The 10,533-nt window shown below is 40.9% G+C and overlaps 1 protein-coding gene across 1 annotated transcript; it reads right to left on the bottom strand.

Moving 5' to 3' along the window:
• Nucleotides 1–4,456: 4,456 nt before the first annotated feature.
• On the bottom strand, nt 4,457–10,290 carry LOC146500513 (gastrin-releasing peptide receptor-like). Its single transcript, XM_085134594.1, has 3 exons — nt 9,474–10,290; nt 7,703–8,054; nt 4,457–5,527 (listed from the first exon to the last, which is right to left on the bottom strand). The coding sequence occupies exons 1-3, from the start codon at nt 9,890–9,892 to the stop codon at nt 5,213–5,215; spliced, it is 1,086 nt and encodes a 361-aa protein (XP_084990720.1). The 5' UTR covers nt 9,893–10,290; the 3' UTR covers nt 4,457–5,212.
• Between the last annotated feature and the right edge of the window lie 243 nt (nt 10,291–10,533).

Below are 10,533 nucleotides of genomic sequence, written 5' to 3'. Positions count from 1 at the left end.
ATTCTTCGTGACGCTGATTCAAAAAGGCGCCTGAAACATTCCTCATGCAGTTTGGTCAGTGTTGATATGACAGCATCACACAGCCGCTGCTGATTCGTCGACTGCGCATCCATGACATAAGTCTTGCATTACACCACATCTAATAGGTGCTCTGCTGGATTGCGATCTGGTGACTGTAGAAACTGTTTGGTCACAGTGAACCTGTCGTCATGTTCAAAAAACTAGAACAGTAACTAACTGAACTAAATCAAATAATACAATATATTACAAGGTTACAAAATATAACAAAATAGCCCGAATAAACACAAAACACTGTAGTTCTACATTTTCCAGTATATTACACCTAATTAAATAGTTGAAGTTGAGGTGCTTCATATCATGTTGGCTTTATTTTTTCTGTAGAGGATGTGCTGCGGTGTGTATTTGAGTGCTTTAGATGGAGGAATTGTACTGAGAGTTAGCCACAGGCAGAAATGATTTCCTGTGTCGGTCAGTGGTGCATTTAGGGTAATCCAAGTCTTTCACTGACTGTACTCCTGTGACTGAACCTCATAGAGTGGCTGGGAGGTACTGTCTGGTATTGTCCTTATCTTGGACAACAATACTCAGATATGCTGCATGATGTTGGTACCAACAGGCCCAAGAAAATATCCGCGTACCAATACATCCCCAGCAACCTTAATCAATGATACATCATCTGAATGTTGCAGCAGAATTCCCATCAGACCAGGAAACATTTTTTAAATCTTCTGTTGTCCAGTTTTGATGATCTTGTGTCAATTCTAGCCTGATGTGTTCTCCTGCTGCTGTTGCTCGTCTGCTACATTTCACTGCGGATTCAAGGATGTTCTGCATTTCTTTGTCTTCTCTGAGTCACTGTTGCCTTCCTATCAGCTTAAAACAGTCTGATTATTCTCCCCTGACCTCTGACATCACCGAGACATTTTCACCAAGAGAACTGCTGCTCTGTGGATATTTTATCCTTTTCATTCAATTCTCTGTAAACTCTCAGCTGGAAATTCAACATGGCATTTTGACCATTCCTACATGGATAAATGTACTGATTTGCTACAATGTGATTGGTTCATTAGATATTTCTGTTAAAGAGCAGTTGAAAAATAAAGTGGGCGGTGAGTGTATTTATGTTACAAGATGCACCTCAGACACCATCCTGAAGAGAACAAAGCTTCTGGAGACAAACTGTTTTATGCTTGATTACGACTGAGCTGCGTGCAAATGATACATTTGTGTACTTGCACATGCTGTGGCTCAAAATAAGAGTTTAATAATGAGGGGCAGAAAAATAAAAACAAAATATACTGAAGGAAAACAGCAGCTGCAGTAAAGGATCCAAATAACTGAGGGTTAGAGTGTGTTTTGTGTTGCTCAGGGGGAATTAATTTTCTGACTTCAAATGTCACTCTGAAAGGTCACCTCTGCAAAGACCTGAAAGAACTTGTTGGAACAGATTTAACTTGACGTGTCTTTACCGAGACGGCAAAGGAAAACCTCAGCCTTCAGGAAAGGCTTTGTAAGGGCTGTATATAGCATGTACCGCTGATTTGTAAAGGTGTGCATTATAATGAGTCTCCTGCTGCTCAGTTTGAAACTCAGCACTTACCATCAAACTCCTGATATAAAATTAGGCCTCAATTCATTGCTGATTCATTCAGAGATTACAAAAAACCTCAATCAAGCAATTAAATAAAATTATTACCAACAAGATGATTTTGTGTCTCAGTTCTGAGCTCCGTTCGGTCGAGTCGCTCGTTAGGAAAAGGTCACACAAGCAGCTCAGTGAAAGACTTTGTACTGCGACACAGACGAACTCATCCCCAGGTTTTATATTTATTTAGGTTTAACGAAATGCAAAAAAAAGGTTGCTTAAAAAGGAAAACTGTAGATATTAATACAGCAAAATGTTGAGAAACAAGACATCCGATATTTCTAACTTGATGCTGGACTAATAAGGCCATTTTACACAGAGCAGTTGAGGTTATATTTTGTGACTAAAAATTAGTCACAAAATAAAAATTTAATTGAATATTCGTCCAAATAAAAGAAATGAAACAACAACTTTTGGTTGCTTTTAATGGCTGCAGCAATACATCAAAAGAAAAAGAAGGCTGTTGGGTTCATCTTCAAACACGTTACTCTGAAGCAACAAATATCTGCTGAATGTAACTGATACACTACACAGCTGTACACAAGCAATCAACACTTCACTACCTCACATTACTGCACACACAATGTGTGATATCTCACAGTTTTAATAATGGAATTAAAAACAGCCAATAAATGTGGCTTAATGTTTCTCTGCAGTACACTGAAGCGCACAAGTTATTGCGTTCAGCTTGGAAATTTTACAGCTCATGAACTCTCAAATGCCACAGGCGATCGCTCCTCCACTGACATTTTTCCTTAAAAATGGCATACTGTAGATATAAACAAACAACAAAATAAATATTGAGCCATTTTATGCATGGTTCACAACGCAAGTGGGAGTGGAACACGTCATTTAATGCAACAGAAAACTATACAATATACAACAACACCCAGTTTTATTTCGCATGGTTTGTGGTTTTACATCTGCAAAGATTTGAGATAAACGTCTGCATCAAGTTTTTAAACAAGACTTCATATAACTTTTTTATATTATAGGTTGACAGATGTTCATATTCAAATGCACTCATTGACCACCTTATTAAGGGTTCACAAATATCTAATTAGCCAATCACATGGAAGTGATCAATGCATTTAGGGATGTAGATATGATCAAGGTGACCTCCTTAAGTTCAAACCGAGCATCACAATGTGGAAGAGATGTGATTTAAGTGACTTTGAACGTGATATTGTTTGTTTCAAAGATGCTGATCTCCTTGGATTTATTCCCATTAAACTCTCTTAAGGGTTTACAGAGAATGGTCTGAAAAATAAAAAATATCCAACGAGCTGCAGTTCTCTGGGTGAAGATGTCTTATTGATTTCAGGGGTCAAAGGAGAATAGTCAGGCTCATTTGAGTTAATAGGAAGGCATTATTAATTCAAATAACTCGTTACAGCCCAGGTCTGCAGAAGAGCATCTCTGGATGGGCTACAGCAGCAGAAGACTACACTAGGTGCCACTCCTGTCAGCTAAGGACAGGAAACTGAGGCTGGTTCAATGGGTTCTAATTTTTGCTGGACCCTTTGACTAGTAGGATCAGGAATTGGCATAAACATGAACATAAGAATGCATCCTGTGTTGTATCAATTGTTCAGGCTGCTGGTGGTTTAATGGCGTGGGCGATTTTTCCCTTAAAAACCACCAGAGCATAATACACCCAAGCCTACCTGAGTATTGTTGCTTAACATGTCCATCCTATTATGACACCGTGTATCTATCACTGATGGCTGCTTCCAGCAGGATAACACACCATGTCACAAAGCTCAGATTATCTCAGGTGTTTTCTTGAACATGACAATGACATCACGGTACTCACATGGCCTCCACAGTCACCAGATCTTACTCCAGCAGCTTTGGGATGTGTTAGAACATCATGGATGTGCAGCTGATCTGCAGCAACTCTGGGATGTTGTTGTATCATTGTGAAGAGAAATCTCTGAAAAGTCTTACTAGTATCTTTTTTCCATCAAACAAAGTTCCTCATGAGTATATGTTTTTTTTTGCCTTTCTATTTTTGTGCAGAGCTGAGATCAACTCATCATGCATTTCCTCATACAGTAACATATGGCAGGCACAGCCTGCAACACTAAGCAGTGGTTTTAGTTTATCCAGAACATCTGCTTGTATTTTAACAGATATGATTTATACAGTTTCACACAAAACAGATTTTTTTTTCTCTTCTCTTATATATAGAACCATATATATTTAATGGATAAATGGCTAGGCTATAATTGTAATCAATCCATTCATATACAGCCTGTGTATTCTAGCTGTAAATTTAAATATATACAGCTTATAAATTAAACACTAAATCCACCATAATGTCTTAAAATAGGCACACAATCAGAGTCATGTTTACCAAAGAGAGACATCATGCTCCTCTCTGTTCCTGAGCAGATGTAAACTGAAACTGTGCAGGTGGATTCAAGAAGCTGCAGATTCCAGTTATTACATTACTCAGACCCACCGCCTGGTGCAGACTCATATTTGTGGTTGTTTGAAGGAAGGAATGGTGAGTAGGTGATCCATTTTTTGTGGTAATTCTTCTGTGTAAATCATGAAAAACTACTTTGTGGAGTTTTGGAATAAATAAGCATAATATATTTCTTTCACTTTCTTTCACATTAGACTTAGTACAAACAGCATTCACCTTGAGTAAACAGTATTTGTGACAAGCAGCCTGAGAGCCTTAGGAATTATAGGGGTTTTTTTTTACCAACTGTTTTTGCGGTGTGTGTGTGTGTGTGTGGGGGGGGGGGGGGCGGTGTACATTTTGGGTATAAGTTCTCCAAACACGTTCTCACTCCCAAAGCGTAACATTTTACGCTAGGTGACAAATCGTCAACATATTACGTTTTCGGCTACCCACCACGTTCCTAAATGACGACCTCGGAAAAATGAGGAAATATGAGAACCATATGGACTCAATCTACACATGTTCGCTCTTTTTCTTCAAATCACTTAGAAACACGCTATTTAACATCATTAAAGTCCTGGTTAACCTCAGGAAAAAGGTTATGGTTAGGGCTAGGGATAAGGTTAGGTTTAGGGCTAGAATACAGGGCTGGAACGTCTATTACCGCGCGAGTGTCATTGCACTGGATTTCGGCCATAACCCGCCGCGTACCATAAGAACGCCGAAGGTCTCCTTTCGCGTTCCTCAGGAACGCCCCGGGATGTGACAAAACGTCGGCATGTTACGCCTCGGGAGTGAGAACGGGCTCAAGTTGTCATAGCTGGTGACCCTGACCACATGTAAGGCCAAAACAAAAGTTTTCAAAGTTTTGAAACTTGAAGTTTTAAATGTGTTCTTTGTTTCCTGGTTGTCTAGAATTGGGAGAACAATGTATGAAGAACCAAAATTACATATTCTGACTGTTTAGACTTTGGTTTGGGGTCATCACGACAACTTAGACCTCAGAGGATCTTTAATTCATTTAATTCAGGTACTATTATGATATAATAATTTTCTATCATGTTACTGAACTCAAAAGTGGCTCAAATCCTGCCAAAGCATGGGTGTGAAGTTCATGAACACGGATTGGTTCAGACGGTCGTTACATTTGTGCTCCTGCTGCTCTGGCTGCGCAGCTCTGTGGGAGCGGAGCAGCACAGCAGCTGCTTTTTGAAGTGTTTCCTGAAGCGTTTGCTCATCAGGTACAGAGCAAATGGGTTCACACAGGAGTTGGTGAAGGCCAAGATGCGAGCGCACACGCTGGCGATGAAGTGGCCCAGCGACGTGTCCACCTGGTCGTAGTGGTAGGAGCGGTACAGGTAGATCACATGACTCGGGAGCCAGCAGAGCGCAAACAAGCCGACAAACACAAGCACAGTTTTAGCCAGACGCTTCCTGGACCTGATCTGACAGGAGAGGAGAGAGAGGAGACAGTAAGTTCTGCATCAAATGGATGGATGGGTGGAGCTTTAGGTCTGAAAAGCAAAGATTCTTTGCAAAGGCCAGCAGGGGACGACTCCTCTGGTTTAAAAGAGAAGTTTGCCTGTATAGAAGTCTGTGAGGACATTACCTAACTTTGCCCTGAAATTATGACCTCAGTGAACACTTTCCTGATAAAGTTTTGGCCCCAGTCACTTGTTTAAGGTGTTTTTGAGTCTTTCATTATATGTACTTTATATAAATTAGGATCTAATTTAGAGTAAAAGAAGCAATAAAGCAAGGTGTGCTGTAGAGAATCATTTGGCATTAACAGTTCGACTTGTGGAGAAATTATTGTTCAGCGAAGCTATCACATTCGCAGTCCGTGCGTGGCCTGTCTACATGCAGAAACTGTATGTTGTCAGATGGGCACAGTGTCAGAAATATGTGGTGCAGCTGGTCTGTAGATACTCCAGCTTGTGCTGCTGCTGGTCCATCAGTCAGCTGAGGAGAAGAGTGAAAGACAAAGTGTTCACTCCTGCCACTGTCTCTGTTTTTCATGCTGTATTTTGTTTGACTGCATCACAGCAAGGCGGTCCTGGGTTTGAATCCACCATCTGGTCGGGACCTTTCTGTGTGGAGTGGGGAGAACCCACACAGAAATGAGACACAGTTTATCCCTGTGTCTGCGTGGGTTGTCGCAGGTACTCCTGCTTCCTCCCACAGTTCAAAGACATTCAGTTAGTGAGGTTGGTTTAATTGGTGATTCTAAATTACTCATAAGAGTGAATGTGAGAGTGAATGGTTGTCTGTCTCTCAGGCCGGTGACCTGTCCAGGGTGTACCCCGCCCCTCGCCCTATAATATCAGGGATAGACTGCAGCACCCTGGTAGAGTAAGACCTGGATCAACACAAGCCTGAATGGAAAAAATATTTTGTTCACATTTCTGGTGAACTCTGCTGTTGCTCCCATCCCTGTCACCCCGATATGTTGACTAATCACAGCATCATCCATGCTGAGCAACATTTGGGATTTTTGAGTACATTTGCGTTGGTTGAAAACCCTCTCAATAGGCTCTATGTACGCAAATACATATGAATATTGAACACAGTCACTGTAGCAAAAATGAAGGATCATGAATGTGAAGTTGTCACACTTGGCTTCACAAAACTAGGATGGCAAAGGCCAGAACTTTTAAATTGAAGCTTCAAAACAGGACTTTAACCCAGTGTGTAACACCATTACAAAGGCCTCATTAGACATAAAAGTCTACAGTCTAAGGCTGTGTTTGTGTTTTTGTGAACTAAAGGGAAGTTTTCACTTTGGCAGATAAAAAAAATGAATTTCTTTTTCTTTTTTTTACTTGCACTAAACCTTAATTTTCAACTATAATTTGCAGTTAATCAGGGGTTCAGGGACTCCTTTACTGGAAGACATTACCAGGCAACCAGATGAGTGAAAGAAGAAAAAAATACAGAAAACCTTCAAACACCCCCCCCCCCCCCCCCCAAAAAAACCCAACAATTACTTTCATTATTAGCACATCCAAAAAAATGTTTTAAATAACTGTTTGATTGTAGTGCATTGAGTGAAAAATGTCCCTCATTCACTGAGACCCAGTTTAACATCTTCAAAGTGCTCAGCAAACTCAGAGATGTGGTTCAGTATCTGACAAATTTGAGAATTTGGAGAATTTTGAGTATTATTATAGATGAGTAAGAAGACCTGATAGTTAGTGTGAATCATGTCCACAGTTGACTTTGAAATAAAGACAAATTAGTCCACCTGTAATCGCCTTTCAGCAACTAACTGACCTCTGACTGATCCTTGGGCTCCCAGTGCAGGTTAGTTTCTGGGTTTTTGGAGTAGGAATGAAACTTTAATGGACAGTGGGGATCAGTAGGGTCCCAGCAACAAATGCTCCAGCTCCTGAAGATGTTAATCTGGATAAAATGTGCCAATTAAAGTGAATTAAGACTTTGGATACAGCTGTTACCCCTGCACCCAGTGGTAAGCTAATTAATTGTGTGAAGCCCTGTGAGTCCCGTGTATAATCTTCTCAGATCAGAACAGAATAATCCTCAAAAAGAAAATAAAAAAGAGCAAAAAGATGAATCTATACTGCATTTCAGAGCAGAATAAGAAGAGCTCGGGGTCTGACCTGCTTCTGAAAGTGCAGGTGTCCCTCGGCAGGGATGTCCACGGAGCTTCTGACCAGACTGCAAGCGATGAAGCAGTAGTAGACAGATATGATGAAGAGGGGCATGATGTAGAAGATGAGGAATGAGGCGGTGGAGTGGATCTTCAGGTGGAGCTCCCCCGCATGAGGGTAAGGGGCGCAGGTCACAAACGTCTCATTGGTGTGGCTGGTGGTGAAGGTGTGCAGGTCGGAGAAGACGGCTTCGGGCACAGCCAGAGTCACCGAGAGCAGCCAGATCATCCCTGCGCGTAAACCGATGCTCAGAGCAGCACTGGACTTGTTGATGTCCAGCGGTTTGACGATAGCCTTGTACCTAGAGGAAGAAACAGCATTTGTGAATCAAGATGAGCTCAGTGCAGTTTCTTCATTACGCATGCAATCAAAAACAACCGCAAAAAAAGGAAACGATTATCTTATGGCTGATTTTTTAACAGCAGGCACGGTTGATTTTTTTCTAATCAAACCAAATTATCTCCCTGTGGCAGAGAAAATTAAAGCAGGCTTTAAATGAAAGGAAGCAGAAGATGAGAAAAGCTCCTGTGGTGGGAGTCAGAATGCTAATTACAGCTGGTGTTAAATACTCCAACTGTGGCTCAGTAAATAGCAGCAAAGTAGTGAACAAACAGAAAAACACTTTGATGGCTACGCTGCAATCAGCTTGGTTAACTGTCACGATCGTCCTGTGTCTTTATTAAATTTGCAGGATAATTAAACACATTGGATACTCAAAGCGTCCTCGACATATTTTCAGACATTTGCTTCACTTCAATCTTCACCCGGATCCTGTTTTTGATCTTAGATCAACACAATGACTAATAATCCTTGGACGTGGACTCATCTATGCATGTGTGAAGTCAATATCTCAAAACAACAACAACAACAACAACAACAAACCCTTTTGGCAACTACAGGAGAATGAAAGAATATTTTTAATGACTGGTTTAACCAACAAGAAAATGTTTTCTTAGTACTGAATTCATGATTTTCTGGGGCAACAAAGTCATTGTTTAATTCTCAAAGATCTGAGGAGAGTCTGACAGACAGATATTTTTCCATTTTTCTGCTCAGATCATTCTTTTTTCTTTTTCGCCTCTGACTCTGTGCAGGGGTTCGGACCACCAAGTGTGAAGCTTTATCTATATTTAATCAATCTATACAAATAATAACGCACTTAGTATTCCAACAAGAGCCTGATGTTTATCGGGTTTCTCTAAAATCTCATTTAAACCAACAGAACCGATTCTTCATTTAACCCAGAGGATTCAGAGACACTGCAGTGGTGCATGCTTGTTGTTGCATGTGGGAAAATATGAACATTGGGCATGAGATTAATAGAGAGCTCAGGTTGCTTTCTAAATATAGATTTGTTTTTTTCAAATCTGTTAAACCATATGCTGTTTGCATTTATTAAACAAATTGTTATTTATAAAATTCCTGCAGCATTTTAAAACAGAAATCGAGAGAAAAAAAAACATCTGCCTAGCACTGATTCTAAGAGCTATTTACAAAGAGGAGTTAACTGAACTACACAAACAGTCAAATAATAAAAATATTTTTTTGGAGGCAATTTGACTGTTTTAAAATGAGACTTTCTACATCTTGTGTCTACAATGCTGGAGCCATAAAAAGCGCAAAAGCGCATTTCCCTCCATCATTTGTAAGCATCATATCCTGCCGTTAACACAACAGCACAAAGAGTTATAGTAGCTCAGACTGGCTGTGTGACAGGTACCGGTCAGCGGAGAGAGCAGTGAGAGTGAACACGGAGACTCCCACAGAGGTGAGCTGGATGAAAGGGATCAGTTTGCATCCGACGCGGCCGAAGAGCCACTCGTCCACCAAGTACCGGCTGGCGTCCACCGGCGCGCAGGTCACCAGCAGCAGCAGGTCCCCCAGAGCCAGACTGGACAGGAATAAGTTGGGCACCGTCCGCATGGACCTCACCAACAGACACGTCTTCATTAAAGTGACATTTCCAATCAGCCCCACGATGATGATGATCCCGTAGATAGCAGCGATGCCGATACCAGGGAGCCAGATGCTGAAGTGGTGCTGCTGCTCTCCTGCGGACTCCCAAAATACCCTGGAAACATTCAGTAGCAGCAGTGTGCTGTCCTCTGGGGTTAACAAGAACGACTCCTCCAGCGACATATCGGTGGTCTTCAGGCTACTATTTCAGTCCTAATAATCATGCCTTTGTTGGCTGCTTTTATAAACGATACCTCCCTGCTCACGCGTGCGTCACAGGCTTAAAGAATGGGGGGTATAGTGTGATCTACATGAACACTTACCATTATGTGTTAAAGGCACTTAAAATCAACATATTCCTCACTCAGAGGCTGGGAGGGCTATTTACATGTTGATATGCTCATACTTTCTAAGTAGGAATCCAAGAATATGATTGATATGAAGGAATCAGCCTTTCAGTGAAGGCTGACACCAAAGGAGTGCGTAAAATTGAGGTTACGCTGCGCATTTGGTAACAGAATGATATCAAGATGCCTTAAAGATTAGTATGACTCACGATAATCGCACTTAACATCAACATAAAGAGATTTCACATATGCCATCAAGTGGATTTTTTCTAATCATACTGGTTAACAATTGACTTCTATTGGATGTGCTGTGGAATTCAATATGAAGCTATTAAAAACGTTAGGTTGGACAGCACTTGCAAAAGGAAAATGAATTATGTAGCTCAGTTACACAATATTTCGCCATTTTGTGCTCAGCATAAATAATCTTTATTCAACATAACATGCTCTATATATTGCTTATGTTCATGTGTGATG

Source organism: Neolamprologus multifasciatus, chromosome 16, assembly GCF_963576455.1.
Source record: "Neolamprologus multifasciatus chromosome 16, fNeoMul1.2, whole genome shotgun sequence".
In the NCBI taxonomy this organism is placed as follows: domain Eukaryota; kingdom Metazoa; phylum Chordata; class Actinopteri; order Cichliformes; family Cichlidae; genus Neolamprologus; species Neolamprologus multifasciatus.
The sequence above is the reverse complement of the archived record's forward strand: the minus strand, read 5'-3'. Positions and strand labels throughout refer to the sequence as shown.